The 19,870-nt window shown below is 39.7% G+C and overlaps 1 protein-coding gene across 1 annotated transcript in view; it reads right to left on the bottom strand.

The window, feature by feature from the left end:
• Dnah5 (dynein axonemal heavy chain 5) overlaps positions 1-19,870 on the bottom strand; it is a 247,680-nt gene that overhangs the window by 19,484 nt on the left and 208,326 nt on the right. The window contains exons 69-75 of the mRNA XM_045132474.1: positions 13,348-13,469; positions 11,067-11,216; positions 6,119-6,364; positions 4,668-4,887; positions 3,588-3,793; positions 2,564-2,767; positions 525-740 (exon numbers count right to left, since the gene is read on the bottom strand). Of these exons, the coding sequence (XP_044988409.1) occupies positions 525-740; positions 2,564-2,767; positions 3,588-3,793; positions 4,668-4,887; positions 6,119-6,364; positions 11,067-11,216; positions 13,348-13,469 (1,364 nt within the window). The remainder of the gene's footprint in view (positions 1-524; positions 741-2,563; positions 2,768-3,587; positions 3,794-4,667; positions 4,888-6,118; positions 6,365-11,066; positions 11,217-13,347; positions 13,470-19,870) is intronic.

Raw genomic sequence — 19,870 nt, 5'->3', positions numbered from 1 at the left:
TATGAGATATTTTCTCACAATGTGTATTACAGTGTCTAAATTATTAACTGTCATAATTATAAATCTGCTTAGAAGCTACTTACATATTAAATAAATCAATTTTCAAAGCTAGCTAGGTGAAGAACCAGTAGAGAGATGGTATAATGTAGAACCCCAGAAAGGAAAAGGGCCTGCATTTAAAATGTGCTTTAAGCCACACATACACATGCATGCGTGCATGTACACACACACACACACACACGATAAGCAGGTGGTTCTCTCTTAAAATACACTGTTTTCCTTTGACAAATGACAACATGAATTACTTCAGGGGAAGGCTCTAAGAAGTAATCCTAATTTATCAGGATTCACTTATCATTAGTAATAAATATTAGCATTCTTGCCAAGTTTCTTTATGCTTTTCTTTCCCTGCATCATTAGAATTTTCTTTTGAATATTCCCTTCACTTGGGAAGGATTGTGTTTTGCCCTCCTCCTTCCTTCCTCAGTCCTCTTAGCCAGACCCGTAGGGCTTGATGAACTCACTTCAAATGGGATGTAGTCTGTGGGCAGCTTCTCCATCATGTCGTCCGCCAGCCGGGCTACCACAGCCTCCCGTGTCTCATCCCCTCCACCAGAGCTGTCCTTGGGTTGGATACCCAAGATGGTGTCCAAAACATCCTTGGCCAGCTTGCTCTGGTAGGCGATGTCGGCATTAGGGTGCAGGCCAAACACCTCAGGGCTGTCATAGGCTGGCAAGCTCTGGACAAGAAACACCCCAGATGAGCATGCACTGCCAGCATGCATGCCAATTCAATGACACAGTCTTGGGAAATAACAATGCTTTCATTAGGGTAAGCACTTGCATCTGTCTTTTTGTGTCCAAATTCAAATCTCAAAAACATTTCTCCAAAAGAACAAAAATCAAAGGTTGTTTTGAAAAATAAACATCAAGAAACATCAAATAGACTCTCAATTCACACAGGACTGCAACTCAAACGAAATGTCGTCAGACACAGTCTAGTTATACGCTCTGGGAGGCACAATGGAGCTATGAGTTGGTATTTTGTTTTCTGAGAGTTTAATTCAAATAACTTGAAATAAATGTCATATACTCAATGGTTATTATTTTATATAAACATTAGGAAATGAGAGTTTGAACAAGTATGGCCCAAATAAAGACTACAGGTAGGATTTTTACTCTCCCAGAGAGAAAGATGGACAGTAGGGAAGGAGAAATATTGACACAGCAACAGAAACAAACAAATGGTGAGAGGGAGGCTTACTTGGAAGCACAAGTAGTCAAGAGACTTCCTCAACCCCTGGAGAGATGAAAACTTACACACACACATCTTGAAACGTATGTCTGTGTATGAGAATCTTCCCTTCACTTTATCCTACTGCTCAGATTTTCCTCCTTTTTCCCTTGATCTATTCCTTTTCATGTGATATCTTTTCATGAGCTACCTTGGTTTTATTGTAAGGTGAGGTGTATATTTAGACATATAAACACAGGCATCCCTAAATTTATATCTACTCAGGTACTTTTGGTATTCACCTGCTTTGATTTAAAGACACACATAGTACAGTAAGACACATATATTTGTTAATTTGAATGAATAAAAGTGTACAGAGGGTTATATATGATAAACTCATTACATTTATATGTCAAAAAAGCTATAAATATACTGATAAATTTATCCCTTTGGGGGTCTTGTGTTTTCATTTGTTTACTCTGAGATAAATCTTAGATAGAGGCAAAGAGACCATTAAATCATAATCTAGTGCATTTAAAGTTCAGAGACAGAATATGGTTCCTTTGAACATCACAATTTGTTCCCCTGCGTATTCTTAAATTTCCTTATCAACATCTACATTATCCCTTCTTAGAGCCATGTTCTTCAGCCCAGGACAGTTCCCCCACCCATTAAAGATTATTGGTCAATGTCTGAAGATATTTCTTCATCTTGTACCTGGGCAGAGTGGGGGTGGGGGCAAGTATACTATGGGCATCTAGTGGGTAACAGCAAGGGAGGCTGCAGGGCATCCTACAAGCGCCGGGACAGCCCACAACTGAACAAAGCCTGGATGTAGGTGTCAACATGCCAGCGTTAAGAAACTCTGTTTAAAGGATGTGCTCATACAAAGCTGGTTTCAGGACATCATGTGGATGTGCTGTCTTAGGCCAGCATTAAGAAGTAAACATCTAGGTCAGTCAAGTGAATAAACAGTATGAAAAACTCCATCCAGAAGCTGCTCTTGCCCTGTGATTGTGGTGGCTGAGGCTTCATGGGCCTACACGATTCGCATGCAATCTGTCATCCCCCGCCCACAAACACCCCTTACCGAAGCATTAAAGAGGAGAGATGTAAGAAAGGCACTCACACTAACACACAATCAGAGCAGAAATAAACATTTTAAACAGGTGAATTTAAAACTATGGAAAAAAACATACGGCAGAAGCTTTTTACAGGGTCGTGATTCCAACAAGTTGTAAAAGCAGTGCAAGCCCTGCAAACAAATCTCAGAAAGAGCGCAGAGCTGCGAGCCTTCGTTCTGTACGAGAAACTCTAGGGCTGGCGCACCTGGATATACTGGAGGTAGCTCTCCACCGTGCTGCATTTGGGAATACTGTATCCTTGATAAAAGGTGAAATCTGATCCAAACATGCTCTCGCTGAACCAAACCTTGGCGAATGTGTTTAGCAACCTCTTATCGTACTCGTCTGTGACTCTGCCTCCATACTGGATCTCCCCGACCATGTAGCGGATGGTGGTCCAGGACACGCCCTGGAGACAGTTACAGGACAATCACACATCACTGACCACTGTCTCGGCCCTGCTTTCCCCATCAGGTCACATCATCTTGATCAATTCAGTCACTCTTCATTGGTAATTTCAAACAAGTGCAGAAGAACTAAGTGGCCCCATGTTCATGATGTGAAATGGACTCTCTTGATGCATCACATTTTCATACTTTAATATTAATGTTATAAAAGTTTGCACTTTGAAAACCATGGGGCAGTTATTTAAAACAAACTAATGAGATCCAAACTCTTGTTTAAAAAACAACACATTTCTTTATTATTTATTTTTATGAGAGAGAAAATGAGAGGGTCAGACACAGAATGGGTGCCCCAGGACCTCTAGCCACTCAAACAAACTCCAGATTCATGTGCCATCTTGTGCATCTGGCTTACATGGGTACTGGAGAAATCAAACTCGGATCCTTAGGCTTTGCAAGCAAATGCCTTAACCACTGAGCAATCTCTCCCTCTCCTAAACTCTTGTTTTATTTAATTTTTAGAACTTTAACCCTCCACCACTACCTTCTGTATTGCAAAACACACCCCACCCCACTGTCGTAGGTATTTTTAGGTTCTTTTACACAAAATGTCAATTGTCCTTTCAGAAATAGAAGGATAAGCAAAATTTTTTCCAGTTTTTGTCTTAAATCAAAACACAGTGATGACTATGTTCCTGTGGTTTGAAGATGGCCCTATGTATATTATGATTCCTCACGTGATTCACCTCAAAGTTAGGCTTTCATGAGAGACTGACCACCCATACCCACAATCCTCCATGCCCAAAGCAGCAAGCACAGTGGTACCTTTTTGATGTCCATATCATCTAGATGGTTTTGAATGAACTGAACAGTGGCATTGAAGTCTGCTTGATTAAACTCATAGGGGATATTCCATCCCAGAGGACCAAACTTGCGCCTCTCCTGAACAGTGGAGTGGAGAAAGGCCACTGCGTATAGCATGGGCTTCCACTGGGCCCCAACACTCACATCCAGCAGGTCTTGACTCACACCTGTGATGGTTAAAGATTATTTATCACACACCTTTAGATATTTTTTCTTTCATTAAAAAAAAAACTTTCTGAAAATTCTTGATACCAAGCTGAAGTTCTTTTCAATCATTTTAATGGCATACATATGACAATTATAACTGGAATTTAGAGATTCACAGGTCATATCTCAGAAGAATCCGCAAATAGACTGGGTTTGTGAGGCAGACTTGCTTGCATGGACCAAGTTCCTACCAATCCAGAGAATGTGTGAAGATAAAATAGAGATGGAAACATGACAGTTAATATAAATGATACGACTATGGTTATGAACTAGCAAGTTACTATATTACTAATATTTGAGACATATAGCAAGAACATATATTTTAGATCAATATTCACTATTAAAATGTATACAGGAACCCACTGCAACCCAAATACATCCCCGAAATAATGATTACAACAATGTTAATATATTATACATGCCGTTTAATTTTTGTTGCTATTGTCCTTCCAAATCTATTTTATGTACTTGTTACCTTGTAAACTGGCAGGCTTTACTCAGTTTTACATTATTTATTTATTTATTTGAGAGAGAGAGACAGGGAAGGAAAGAGGGAATGTAAACACACCAGAACTTCTGATGCTGCAAACAAACTCCAGATGCATGTGCCACTTTGTGTGCCTGACTTGATGCAGGTTCTCAGGAATCCCACCCGGACCAGTAGGCATTGCAAGCAACACTGGCAGGGCCACCCTCCGCGGAGCACAGCAGCGCCAGACCGTCCCCTCCATCAGGCTACGGAACGGTCCTGCTGGACAGTTCTGCATTTACAATTGCTGAAAGAAAACAACTGATGTGCAAAATCTTCTGCACTCAGAAGCATCCCTCACTCACCTCCGTACGTTCTTTTCAGTCCCGCTCGGAGGCCCTGTGGGGGCTCATTGGCAAATCTAATGGACATCTGAAGGAGCGTAATGGGAAACTGCTTATGAACCTCGGTGGTCATCCACAGGCGGAAAGCACCGTGGACAGACTCAGTTTCTGTGATTATGTCCATTAGCTCATCCAGGAAATCAAGCCCCAGGTGGCAGTTCTGTAGAAGTGCCCATCCTCCCTGAGCAATAACGACAAGAAACAAAAAGTGGGTTATTTTGTGTTTCACCCAGAGCTCATGACTCCAACTTTCTTTGGAAATTAACTCATGAAACTTTCATACAAAAACACACTGACTACTTTAAATTAATCTAGGACAAACATAAGAGTTCAGTGTGCTAAACTGAGATACTCTATGGGCTTCTGGGAATTTCTCTATGTGCCTGTCTCACTATACCCTATCACGTCAATCACAGTAATGACCTACTGTGTCAGCCATAACAATGACCCTAGTAAAACATAAAAAGAGGTGACAAGACGTTCAAGTAAAGATGAAGAATTAGGGCTGGAGAGATGGCTTAGCGGTTAAGCGCTTGCCTGTGAAGCCTAAGGACCCCGGTTCGAGGCTCGGTTCCCCAGGTCCCACGTTAGCCAGATGCACAAGGAGGCGCACGCGTCTGGAGTTCGTTTGCAGAGGCTGGAAGCCCTGGCGCGCCCATTCTCTCTCTCGCCCTCTACCTGTCTTTCTCTCTGTCTGTCGCTCTCAAATAAATAAATAAATAAAAATATTAAAAAAAAAAAAGATGAAGAATTAGCTCAGCTCTCTCAAATTCTATTAAAACTACAGTAAAACCATGAGCCACTAAAGACAAAGAGAGTGTGAGTGAGAGCAACATTGACAACCTTTAAAACAGACTCAAGAAGCTGAATCTTAACCTGGTATTGGGGCCATGCTGAGATGTAACCTGGTTTATATCACCTGGCTCCTCAAAGCAGTTAGGAACATATGGAAGAAGGCACCTCAGGAAACAGGGAAGAGGAGCTAAGGAATCAACCCTCAGCATTTCTTCTCTAATGAAAGATGAAAGTTGACTTTTCTTTAGAAGAGGGCAAAGCACATAGGGTCAAGACTGGGGAGCGCAGCACATGGTGAAGTAGAGGAACTACACGGAAAGCATTTGAGAGAGGCTTCGCCTACAGAATCCCTTTTCCCACAGAGTTTTCAAACTACTGGAAGCCAGACGTAAACCTTCTAGAAAACGGAAGAATCTTCTCTGGGAATCTTACATCTATCTCTAAGAACAAAAGCCTCAGGAAAGAGTAAGCCATACCTTTTGCATAAATTATTCTACAAGATTCTTTGTGTAAAGCAACTTAGTCAAATTTTAGGATCATGTAATAATTTCTGTAAGATATAATGTACAGAATATTTTAAATAATGATGTATCATAATCATGAGTATTTGGACTTACATTTGCCATGGACTGATGCAAGAGCTTCCGTGCGTGGACCTCCTGGCCCTGGCCCATAGACACAAAACGGGTTTCTATTTTTAGTCTCTTCCCCAAGGCAATGATAGACTCTGTGGGGTCTGAGCCCATAGACAGGAGGCAGATAAGTGGTGTCCGTGGGTCAGATTCCTCCCATGTCTTTTCCAAGTCCAGGACAACTCCTTCTGCATAATTTTCTCCCATGGAGTCCATTATGTACTTGCGGGCCTGCAAAACACAAAAAAAGTACAAAAGTCAACAAAAAGGCTTCTCATTCCTTTGTGTATTTTAATACAGTGTTTTTGCAAAAGTCATTTTCACAGATTATCTCAAGAATATCTGAAGTAACTGGTAGAAGAAAAGAGAGATTCTTTCCCTTGGCTTGTTTGTTATCTCTTTATATTCCCATTCTACAGAAACAGAGGCTGTGTTACTTGCCAGACACAAAAATCAGAAGTTCAGAACCTAAATTGAATGTCTGGAGCCTATTCCAATTCACTAATTGCTTCTTGCTATGCACAGAAAAATGAAAGTATTATGAGACTTTATAATGCTAACCCTAACCATAACTAACCAAACAGAATCATAATGCCTGGGATTTAATACTTACCAAACAGGTACTTATTCAATGGTTATTTAATGAATAAACTTTACTAGATATTTATTGAATGACTGAATGGATTTTTAAAGGTTTAATCTATAATATACCTGCTCCCTATTATCATCTCTTTCCAGTTTTGGTTCAATCCTTTCATTGCTAATTTTGTTTGAATGACACCCATGATTTATCAGTGATACTATCTACCATAAAACATTTTATAGTATCTATGACCTAGCAAAGCAAAAAGAATTATTTGTTATTCAACAAAGAGTATCTTAAGACTATAATTTTATCCTTAATCTCTATTTTCTCCCTCTGAAACAAATGGATTAAAGGAAAAAATGCCCTTTAATTCTCATGCTTTTTCCCAACTCAAGTTTGTAAACTCCAGACCTCTCTCCCCACTGGGAGTCCCAGATTACCAGTTCTTACAAAACAAGCCAGTTCTAGCTGTGAACTCAATATTAAATATATATAGCCTTTCCAAGAGCCAAACAGTGAGCCCAGCCAGTCCCATTCCCAGAGGAACAAAAAGGAGCTTCAGGCAGAGCTGTCCATCACTCTAGGAAAACACAGACAGACCTTGAGCCGGGGGAAGTAGGACGGGTTGAACCATTATCTTTGGCTTGAAGGCATCCACAGTTCAACGTCAGCCCCTATTACACGCTTTTCTTTCATCTTTAATATCTTACTTCATCCTTGGAATGACTGTAGCCCAGGTTTCTGAACTTACATACTGGAATAGTGTTCCTCACTCTGGCCTTTTCTCTTTACAGGTTAGCCTGTGAGAATGGTGACCACAGGCAACGCCTCTGATACACTGATACAAGGACAAATGGGTAAAGATTGAATCTACATTATTGAATATCCAGAGTGGTTCTATGTCTGGATTTTCCTTATGTGTGGCCATTTCTCAAATTACCTTTATCCTTCAAATAAGAGTGAAAGGTTTATTTTAAAAGAAATATGCTATGAAGTATCCACCTTTCCCACAGAGGAAAATAAAAGCAGAGAGATAAGAGCATTCCCAATCTCTTAACACATTTACTTTTTGCTCAGAATGAACCAGGCCATACTGTAATGGGTCTCCGTTCAACCTTCTCAAGTCTTGCCTCCACCTCTCACACTCAGCATAATATCCAGCCTACCATCAATGGAAGATTAGAAGTTACACTGATGCGGTACAGTGTGCAGGATTTCTTGCCTTGACAACTATTCCTGTGTGACTCTGGAGAAAGGCAGCTTTCCTGGCTTCCCAGGGGTAAGAGATGTGGCTCAGAACCCTTCCTCGTTAGCAGGGCTAGACCAGTAACAATGACATAAGCAGTCAGTGCACAGGCCCCTTTCTGGTGACAGTGAGCTCCCATTCTGACCTGACTTCTCTTTGCTCATTTCTTTAACTGAGAGATGCTCTGAATTGATGGAGTTCGAGCCAGTCGAAGTTGGGTCGTAAGATGCCATTTATTTTTGTAGCTCTTACTATTGATCTAGGTTGACATGATACAGTATAAAAGTTCTAGCTTGGGTTAATGCTCACACATTTTTCTCTAGCATTCTGACAGGTATTTAAGAGGTTTCCCCAATGTGTTTTTTGCTCTTTGACTTCTGCAAATGTCTACTTCCCCGTGCACATTGAGAGGCACGGAGGCAGTGCATTCTGCCATCAGGAAGCACTTCAAAGGCTGGGCACCAAGCAGTCCAGTTTTCTTCACAGCTTCAGGCACCTTCCATCACTGTGGCATCCCCCCAGTGTGCCTGCGTCCCCCCGAGTCATGTTCTTCCTACTTCAAGGTAGTGAGGAGCTCCCAGTGGGGCCCATTCCAACCACACAACAGGAGCCAGGTGGTAGATAAGCGAGCCTCTAGTGGCCACGTGGTCGCTATTGCAACTACTCAACTCTGCTCTAACAGACAAAGCTCCCAACTTGTGCTGGGGACATGAGCCCTTATTTTTCAACTCCTAGAATAGATGATGGGGAAAGATATTTTACTTATAGTGGAAGCTATGAATTCTTAGAATGAAACTCTTGCTCCTTGGAAGAGAGACATTCTCAGCCTCACTGCCACTTATGGAAATTGTCTCCAAATGGAAAGGCTGCAGTTGCATCTGTAAGGCAATCGCTCACACTCCACAATACTGGATTAGTCTCCAGTTTGAAACCATAGCATACATATGTGAGAAAGGGTAAATTTTCTCATCATTTTTATTTCAACTCCAATCCAACACTGTGCATCACATCCCTGGGCCAACAGAACCAAAATTTCAGACATACATTGTGTGTCTCCGTTCCTTCACATTGCCCACATACAACAGGTACTTGCCTGGGGTAACTACCTCCTTCTGTGTCTAAGTATTGTGACAATCAGGGGAGACAGGGCAGTAAAAAAATTGAACCTGCCTTTGGGAACCTGCTTGTCCTACAGTTCGAAATGCAGTGACCAACCTGTGAGAAGCGGAAGGAAACAAGCTCAGAACTCCCCGCCTACACGCCTCCCTTCCTCCTGTGTGTCTTGATGCTGGTGAGTGTTTAGCATGAGACGCCTCCTGAAAGCGCATCATTCTTGCAGTCAGACAGCTGAACCTGACACGATAGCACACTCAGCTCAGTGCATAGAAAGAGTCGTGGCTGGGAGCTGGTTATAGGGAATAAAGTACTCGTTGCCAACCTTTGAAAATGCTACCCAAGGAGCTGCACTTCAGAGGACAGAGCACACTTCATTAAGAGCCTCGAGACCTTGATTTGACTGCTTTTCTTTTTCTTTTTTCTTTTTTGTTTATTTTTATTTATGTATTTGAGAGTGACAGAGAGAGAGAAAGATGTGGGGGGTAGAGAGAGAATGGGCACACCAGGACCTCCAGCCACTGCAAATGAATTCCAGATGCTTGCGCCACCTTGTGCATCTGGTTAATGTGGGTCCTGGGGAATCAAGCCTTGAACAGGTGTCCTTAAGCTTCACAGGCAAATTCTTAACTGCTAGGCCATCTCTCCAGCCCAGACTGCTTTTCTTAAGTGTTAATGGGAAGCCACTACAAGACTTGAAAGGCTAAGAAATGGAAAATTCTTCCCATGTGTTTTAGAATACAGGATGGACCAAACTCAGCAAGAAAAAAAAAAGTGCAGCTAGTTAAGAGGCCATGGCTGCGGTCAGTCTAGGAATGACAGAGCCTGATGAAAAAAGCAATTACAAAGGAGTTCTGTAGATTGTCATTTCAACCTTGAAACTCTAAGTTTTCCATGTTAAGAAGGAAGAGACAGAAGAAAGAAACTTCTACACTTGAACTTTCTCTTTGACCATTGAGCCATCTCCCCACTATGGTATAATGGTAAGTACTCTGGATGCTAAACTTCCAACTTCCATTCTATATTGCCCTGAAATAGGCAACTGTTTAGACAATGCATTTGGGCAGGATAAAAGTAATGAGGTTGTAAGGAAAATGGAAAGCAAGGGCAATCTCAGCGCTCCAGTGGCAAAACTCATTTTTCTTTTCTTAATAAATCTTTGGACCTAGCTGTTTTCATGATTTTGTGGTCCCTGAGGAGCCTTGTTAGTAGTTACTTTGTATGTTTGTAACACACTCTCTCTGAAGAATGTAAAAGGAAAAACCCCTGCCTCCTATTATAGACACTACAATATTATACTCCATGACTTCGCTACAGAAGTTATTAAGGAGTCAAGTTGACTCAACATTCAAGGTTTTAATTGTGAAAGCAAGGCCCATGTATTTTCAGTGGATAAATGTCTATGGTATAAATAAGGCCAGCCGATAAGTCTTAGAAAAAATAAATGTTTTTGACCAAGAACTCACATTTAAAACCCATGTGAAATTCAGGCAGTTTTAGGACAACCTAGTTCCTTACATCCGGAGTTGTGATGCTGGCGGAGTAGTTAGTACAGCACTGGGACCCGGTCCTCCTCTCGGTGACGCTCCCTAACGCCTCCGCGTTCTTCCGCTTACATGAACACTGATTTACTTCTAGCGCAGGAGAGCAGCCATATCATATTTGAGTTGTTACGAAGTGATACAGGAGAGCAATATATTACCTTTATGTTGTATTTACATGCCAAGTTGAGAATCATGATTTTCTCATTTGCTCTTGTTGTGCCACTTGGGCCAAAAGAGTTTAATAAATCACTTAGCGAAATGTGCACCTCGGTGCTTTCCTTGTTTATGCCTCTGCGTATCACATTTGTCTCACTAGAAAATTACACGCCCAGAAGCCTACGGGGAAATTCTCATTGGCAATAATGTTTGAATAGTTGCTTAAGTTTAAAGTGAAATTCTCCTTTAAAATCTCTCCTATGTTTTGCCTTGGCATGCACTCTTTACCTGGGCAATGGTTCTATCGGGACACCAAGACCGAATGAGAAGAAGGCGTCTGAAGCAGTCAAGAGATTGATCGTAAGCGTTTGGGAGAGGCTCTTCCTCTGGGTTTTCCTTATCAAACCAGGTTTTCCACATTTTCTCGTTTCTTGATATCTGCAAGTAAGATGGGATAAGAAATGTGTGGTGACATGTAAACATGTTTCAGAAACAGTTCACAGGTATTTTTCATCAAACCTTCTGACCATTCTTGACACGTGTGAACTATGTCCTTTCATTAATTTTACATTTTCTATCCTACTGCTCAAAAGTCTGAGCATTTAAATTCAAATGCTCAAAGTCAGTCAATTTTAGCACAAGCTTCCAAAGTAGGGAGAGTCTTGGGATGTTTGATTGCTTCTATGCCTGTATGTAACAAATTTATAAAGAATAAAGAAATCAATAAAGGCTCGTTTTCATTATTTCAAGGAAGCTTGATTTGCTCCACAAAATCCTGCTAAAATCAATAACCAAAACTTATTTAATCATATTTGCTTATTTCTTGGATCATTCTGGATACAAAGGAAGATATTCAATGCATACCTGCTATTGAATAAACAGGTTTGGGTCAATACACTATTGATCTACAGTAATTTTAGATATTCTAGTTAATAGCATCATCATATAGATGATCAGACACCTGCTACCCTTAGGCAACTGATAAAGACCATGCATTAGCCTTGGGAGCCCAGAAACCAATGGGGGACAAACCTCACGGAGGCAAGCATGTGAAAACTCTGAACAAATAGCATCTACAAATTAATAGATTCTTTTGCCTTCTCGATATTCCCTTTAGTGAAAGGCTTGACTGTATTTTTTGATCTAATCAAAGGAAAGTTCATCCAGGTACATGTTTACAAAGTATCATGTAAGAATAAGAATTTCCTTTAATCACAAATGACCGTATAATGAGGAGGGATTTCAGGCAGAAGATATGCACTCCAGAAGGAAAGAAACAACTTCTAAAGGTTAATGGGGTCCATGAAAGGTTACTGGGGTCATCCCATGGGGGAGTAAACAAGAGTATATTAATATCCCCCAAAATAATTTTAACCTATGAGCTTTACACTAATTACGTGTTAGAAATAATAAGCATTATTAACTGTAGGCTAAAATATAAAACCATAGCAGAACTAAAAGTATTTAGTAAACTTTAACTAGGAAAATCAAAAGACAATCCCACAATATATAATGGGATTTTATTAAAATAATAAAAAGCACCAGGCTGGAGAGGTGGCTTAGTGGTTAAGAGTTTGCCTGTGAAGCCTAAGGACCCTGGTTCAAGGCTCGATGCCCCAGAACCCACATTAGCCAGACACACAAGGTGGCGCATGCATCTGGAGTTCGTTTGCAGTAGCTAGAAGCCCTGGTGTGCCCATTCTCTCTCTCCTTCTCTCTGCCTCTTTCTCTGTCTGTAGCTCTCAAATAAATAAATAAATAATCAACAAAAACTAGAAATAAAAAGCCCCAATTTTCCCCTGAATAAACTATTTGTTGTTACTCTCCAATCTCACTTCTCTATGGTCACCAGATTAAAAAAAAAAAAAAATCTAACTCCTGGCCTATCTTATCAACTTACTATCCCAAACTTCCAGCCCTCCACCATATATACAAATCATGGGGACTAAGTTATTCTGGAAGGACGGTGATTCATTTTGCACGTATATATGTGGAGTATGTATGGTGTTGTGTGTACAGTGTGGTGGAGACCAGAGGAGAATGTTAGATAACCTTAATCCCTTGCTCATCTGCATACTGGACTCTTCTCCCCAGAGGACCAGGATGACAGGAATAACAGATATGTGTGGGTATGCATAGCTCTTTACTTGGATGCTGGAGAATGAAAGTCTGACTGTGTCAGCCCTTAAGCAATCTTTCCCACTAAACCATCTCTCCATCCCTAGGACACTGACTTCTAGAGACTAACAGCCAAGCATTTGCATCAGGTTATATCTAATTAAATTTATATGTTTTTCTGTCTGTATATCATCTCTTGGTGATGTTTACATGTGGACACAGACAGGGCCAGTTAAACTTCCTGGACATATTCCTTCTGCACAACCAGTCTTCAGTGGGCACTATGATTTATAGTAGTGTGGGTGGACTGCAGGAAGCCCAAGCCCATGCTGTACCTTCTGAGAGTAACAAGAGTGAGAAGCCATTCTCCTCCACAAATACCATACCTGTTGATAGGTAGGAACGATGCTTAGCACAGCAGTAGCTTATGTGTAGTCAAAGAAAAGGTTACCTGATCAAGGATGTCTGAAAACTGCCTGAGCTTGCTAAGCTCCACCAAGTTCAGCCAAGTCATGTCCAGAATCCACTTTGCTGGTTTAGGGGGACAGGCTTTCAGATCCAGTGAGGCACCACCTTCAAAGTTAAACATGTGAACTTGAGATTTCTTTCTTTGAAGCAGTCTAGTTAATAAAAGGTTTTATTTGAAATATCTGAAGTTCAATTACTTTATTACCTTGACATGTACTAAGATATAAATTATAGTGGCAGGCATGATTTAAAACTGAATAAATGAACACATGATTTTAGAAAACACATTCAATAATCAGCAATGTAGCAGTGGCAATAGGCAGATGTCAGATTTTCTCCTAAGTCAATGTGGTCAAGACCTAGGACAAGCTATCTTATTTAACTGTGCCTCTATTTCTAAATTTGTAAAGTGGTAATAACGTAGCCTGAGTGACCTGATTGTAATTGTGTAAATCACACACAGGATTAAGCACGTAGCAGGGATAACCAAATGACCAACCAGCTATTGTCAATACTAATAATGGACACCATAATGAAACCTAATTCTTTGATGCTAATAAAAATTTTTAAACATATAAAAAGAAAAAAAAAACAGGTAATATGCATTTGAGATAATATGTTCATTTTAGAGTTGATATGATCTATGAAGTAAAGTTGTTTAAAAGTGATTACAAGAATGACAAGCTGTTTAAGAAGTAACTGAAGAAAAAGAACTAGTCTATTAAAAGTATATAAGTACTGGTTGTCTTCTTAATGTTTCTACCCTGCTTGTTATCCTTCCTGAGGAAGTTAGAATTCCTCTCTTAAAAATAAAAATGAGAACTTTAAAAGAAAAAATAAACAGTGGCCTCAGTTCATATTCATCATGAATGGGGCAAGGGCTCAAGAGGACCCCCCCTCCACTGGCCCTGAAGAGCTAGTGGTAGTTAATGATTACTGAGGGCAGTCCCTTCCTGCAGGGGTGCCTACACCTCTGGTGAGTGACAGGAGAATGAATCTCATGACGGTAAGAGGGGATCAAGGAGGGCATGCATGACCAAAATAGAATACATATGTATGAGTTTGTCAAAGAAAGGACAGTTTTTTTAAGTGGCCTCACACAATAAGCTAATTTTAAACCCAGAACATGACTAGCAATATGAGTCGCACTAGCTACACCTGAGCAGGTCTCTCTTGGAAGCAAGTATTACTTACATCGAGTTTCACCACATTCCAGGAGCTTGTCCACACACATATTGGCCAATCTAACCACAGTGAAAATTTTAATTTGGTAATCACTCCTGTCTTTTGCTGGTGATTTAACTAAGGACTTTTATCACTCTCACAGCACCAAGTAATAAATAACACTTTAAACAAAATTCATGTTACCACTTTAAAAGACAACTCAATAGGTAAAACTCTTAATTTGAGTCAAAGAAAGCATTGGGAAATGTTTTAAATGATAAAATGCATTGTTTAATAAAGTACTCCATTAAAGTAATCCAGGGGAAATATGCTCTAGACATTATTCTTAACAGGTTAATCATCAACCCACTTGCCCACCTTTAAAATCCTTTGTTGAACAAAAAAGTTACAAACAAATAATCATACTCAAAAATATTTATTGAGCCAATCTCTACCTTATCTAGGCACCATGGACACTACTAAATCTTGCTTTTCCCAGATCGATCCTTGTATATTTACAGCAAGTTTAATATGGCCTTTCAGCTAGTTCAGTGGAAATATTAGCTCATAAAATAAAAACATTGTTTGAACTCCAGGGAGCTGTTACAGACCTAATGACAATGGCTTCGTGTTGAATACATGCCTTACCAATTTCTATGGTAATGAGCCATTTTCCACCAAAGATAATAGAAGCAGGTACTTACCAGTGGGTTAGCCAAAGGCTACTCTTGGAAAGGAAAGAATGTTCATTGTTAGGAGAACACAGCTGGGTGTTTGGGAGAGAGCAAGCATGTCACAAACATCTTGCCTGCTGCAACATGCACAATGGGGCTCAAGGAATGACTGGATTTTGGGGGAGGGAACTATTTTTTGATAACATGGCAGGAGATTAGACTCTTGTTGAAACAACTGCTGAGAAAGGAGTAATATGAGGATAAAATCTCAGACGATGGAAAATCATGTTATTCTCTTCCTTCCTTACTTTGGGGGAAAAATAACTTTGGGTTTTGATCCTAAACTTATTGTAAAAAAAAAAAAGACATTTTATAATGAAGGAACTATACAAGTTATACAACACAATGATAAAATACCACAGCTAAAAATTAAATTAGGCTGACACCTAAACTGATCCTTCAGAGGTGAATGAAAGATCAGCGACAGAGGACTGTTTTGTCCCAAGACGTCTGGGCTGCTATAATAGAGTACCAAATGCTGGGTGACAATCTACTTAGAAACAAGAAACATTCATTTATCACAGTTTGGGAGAACACAAACTCTTAAGAAAGGAATGCTCAAAAGATCTGGTGTCTAGTGAGGGCCTGGTCCTGCTGCGCCTCCCAGGGCCTCTTCCCAGTGTGGAGGTGGCAAACTGCCTGTGCTAAATCTTCTACAAGAGCATTAACCTCATTTGTGAGTACGTTGCCCCCAATTCCTGCATACGCCTGAAATCCTCACCTTCTGGTAATATTACTAATAATGGGGATATATACATGCTGGAGTAAGTGTAGATCCATATTTGGTTTATACAAATACAATGCATTTTTATATTCATGTGTGTTAGACTATACTGGTTATCAATGTGACAAGACTTATAATCACTAGGAACCAAGCTTCTGAGCCTGCCTGTGAGGGATTATCTAGATAATATGTGGATGTTTTATCTTTCCTCTCTTCACTCTCTTCCCTCTCTCCCTCTTTTCTCCTCTGTCCTCCTCCCTCCTACCCCTTATCTCTCTTTCTCTCTCCCGTCACATACTCTGTATTTAATCCCTGAGTCTTTGATTCTTATTTACATCTGAATTTTACTTAACAACTTTTCCAGTTCCAGACTTGAGGAAGTTGAGTAGGTAGAGACACCCTGCCTTTAGCTAAATATACAGATACAGAGGTTGCCTTCTGCCCCTCTGATGAACTCTTGGCATACAACTGGGTTTTGGCCTCAGTAACTACTCCTCAGCTGATGGAGAGTTCTCAATGGGTAACTGATGCTGGCTTTCTCAATCAGGCATAACTTGCATTTCCCTATAGAAATAAAACTGAACACAGGCACTTCTGCGTGATAAACTGTAAAGCACACTGGCTTATAGACGACACCAAGAAAGGTGTTAGAGTTAGTGGAAAGGAGGACTGCTAAAACATTGGCTGTATCACCTCCTTAAATAGTACTGAGTACATCTATCTCTTAACCTTTTTTAAACTTCACTGTCCACATCTACAAAACAAGGCTGCCAAAATACATGCAATACCATTATTGAGAAATTTCATCATTCGTAAAAACCCTAGTATAACAGAATGTGCTCGAAGGATGGATGTTGTTGTATCTTCAGCCCTTACTATATGCCAATTAGTCTGATGATAGTGATTTATAGTATTGCTTTATGAAGCGGAGTTTCAAAGGAAGCTGGAACAATCATGTGAATTTACCTTTTAATAGTTTGTTGAAAATTACCTAATCAAATAAACTCTCTCTGTGAGGACTTTAAAAATCATTTGAAGTAAGCTGAAATGTTATGTCATGAGTGTTTTTGTCTGAAACTTTGTGTCCCAGCAAATCCATGCGTTAAAATTCTAACCTTCAACTGTGATGCTGTTGTGATAAGGGAATGACTGGAGAATATCACAACTAAATGATATCCTAGGGACAGAGCCCTCTTAATTTGGATTAGTGCCCTCAGAAGAGTCACAGAAAGCTGGATTTCTTGGCTTTCTTAGCTCTCTGCCACCAGAGGATGCAATGGGAAACTTCCAACTCAAATCCAAAGGCCCCTTCACCAGTACTTTCACTCTAGTCTCAGACTACCAGACTCTGAAACTGTGATAAATAAGACACCAAAGCTGATCACTTGTCATAGCACCCTGAACTGACTAAATAGGTATTTTAAATGTTTTATAGGCAGCCAAGAACAGCAGCCCTTTTATGGGTCCATAAACAAAATAGTAAAATATCTTCAGAAGCAAAGGTAGTAATAGCAAAATGTTGGAAAACCATCATTATAGAAAGAATACCCTGGGAAATTAACAAATGCCAACCATGTGTCCTTTTTTTTTTTTTTTTTTTTTTGCTTGTTTGTTTTTCAACCATCTTTCATTACTCCCTGTAATACTGGGGCACAAAAAGATCAAATCCAAAGAGAAATTCTGTGATCAAATCATTCTACCAGGAAGAGGTACTTGAAAAGAGAAAACTAAACATAATTGTGTCTCCAAACTTAATTCCCACCCTCCATTCACTAACAGCACAAGATCCAAAGAATTGTGGAACCACAGGAGCACCCCCATGGGAATGGACCTGAACTGAAATGTACTAGAGCAAATTTACTCAAGCTAAGACTGCAGGCATTGACAAACAAGCCACCCGAGCCCTGGGAGCATGAGCAGGCCAGGCTAAAAGGTAAATGAACGTGTGAGCATGGCTGTGTCCTCAGACACGGAGATCCATGTGAGGGAAGGACACACTCCAGCACATGCTGAAAACACTAGGGAACAGGGAAGGGGGCAGTACTCTAGAGGAACACTTTATACTCAGGGCTGAGGAAGTCCTAAAGGAGGCCTGACTCCTACTTCTGCCTGGGCTGAAACTTAACCTGCTTGGACTTCACTGAGACACTGGACACCAAAAGGTCTGGTCTACCATGCTTGATCTGGAGATAGAAACAGGTCTTTCATCAGCTTTTTGCTTTATAAGGTATTTCAAGAGAGGGAAAGGATCCAGCATGTAAAACAGAAGAGATTATGACTATGCTATATATTTTTTATTTTACTTTTATGTCACTTTGGCTTTTTTTTCATTTTTGTCTTTACTCATCAATAAATATTTCTAGTTTTGTTTTACTATATTGCTTGATGAGGTTTTATGACTGTCTCCTGTTTCTGAACATGGTCTATGGTGTTCTCTTTACTGTTTCTCTTCCATACAGTCCCATGCTTTCCTTCTCATTCCTAGGACATTTTCTTGCTCTCATCCTCTATTCTTTCCTCTCTTTGCTTATTAATTAATTATTAATTAAGTTTCTACATAGAATTTGGAGTATTGTTAAGGTAAAACTTTATCTACCCTAAAAATATCTTAAATCCCCCTTTATACTTCACTTCCCTCCTTTATTTTTCTCTTTTGTACTTATATTAAGCCATAGTCTTACTCAGCTTATTTTCCTTCCATTAATAGCCTTAGTAATATCCTAGACATGCAGTATTATTCTTATTAAAGATATTAAGGAATTTTCCTCAGGTTATTGGAATTTAAAGGACAATTGTCTTTTGTTTGTTCATTTGTTTGTATGTATATGTGTGTGGTATATGCACGTTCATATGTGTGCTGGTCCACATGCATGTAAGTGTATGTGCTCATTTGTGCATCCACATGGATGTCAAGGTCAACATTCAATGCCTTCCTCGTTCACTTTTCACATCATTATTTTTCTGAAGTAATGTCTCTCACTTAACCTGGAAGTATAATTTGTTTAATTAGCTATCTAACAAGCCCTAGGCTTTCTCCTGTTTCAACTTCCTAATGCCAAGATTATAAACATGAGCTATTATGTATGGGTGCTGGGGATACAAACCCCAGTGCTCATGTTTTTGCCACAAACACTTTACCAACTGAGCCATCTCCCCAACTCCAGGAGGATCATTTTTACTACTACTGTATTTTCCTAGCAAGCCTATCCATCAGCTACAGCTGCTTCTGAGCTAGTATTATACTCTCTGACTGGTACTGGGATTTGCCCATGGCCTGAGCATGTAGACTGAGGTGTAGGAACTGACCTACACTTCTGCTCCAATGGGGAGAAATGAGACCTCAAGTCTACTTCAAATTAGTCTCATTTGAACATTGTAAATACTTCAACTGAAAGAATACTGGTGATATGTTTTTAAAAGTCAACAACCTAACTCCAAATAGGTAAAATCCATCAAAGAAACATAACAAATATTAAAAAAATCAAGGCAATATGAATCTTTTATATATTAACAGTTCAACAGCAATGGGCTCTAATCACATTGGGTTAAGTGAAATCCAGATAATCATTTCAAAAGAAATATTATAACAATTTTCAACAAAAATCAAAGAGAACAGAAATTGATTCTATAATTAATTTAAAGAGTAGATAAATAAATAGCTGAAAAAATAAAAGAGTCAATACAGCATATGGAGGAAAAATTCAATAAAAATATATCAATATTGGAAAAAATAAAATTGAAATTTTAGTAACAAAACCATCAAAAGGTCAAATAAAAAAATTGGCATAAAGCTTCACTAATGGAATAGATCTAGTAGAAGTCAGATTATCAGGTCTTGAAGACAAAGTAGAAGACTTAGAACATCCAGAGACAGGATAACAAGA

Source organism: Jaculus jaculus, chromosome 13 (genome assembly GCF_020740685.1).
Source record: "Jaculus jaculus isolate mJacJac1 chromosome 13, mJacJac1.mat.Y.cur, whole genome shotgun sequence".
Taxonomy (NCBI): Eukaryota; Metazoa; Chordata; class Mammalia; order Rodentia; family Dipodidae; genus Jaculus; species Jaculus jaculus.
The sequence above is the reverse complement of the archived record's forward strand: the minus strand, read 5'-3'. Positions and strand labels throughout refer to the sequence as shown.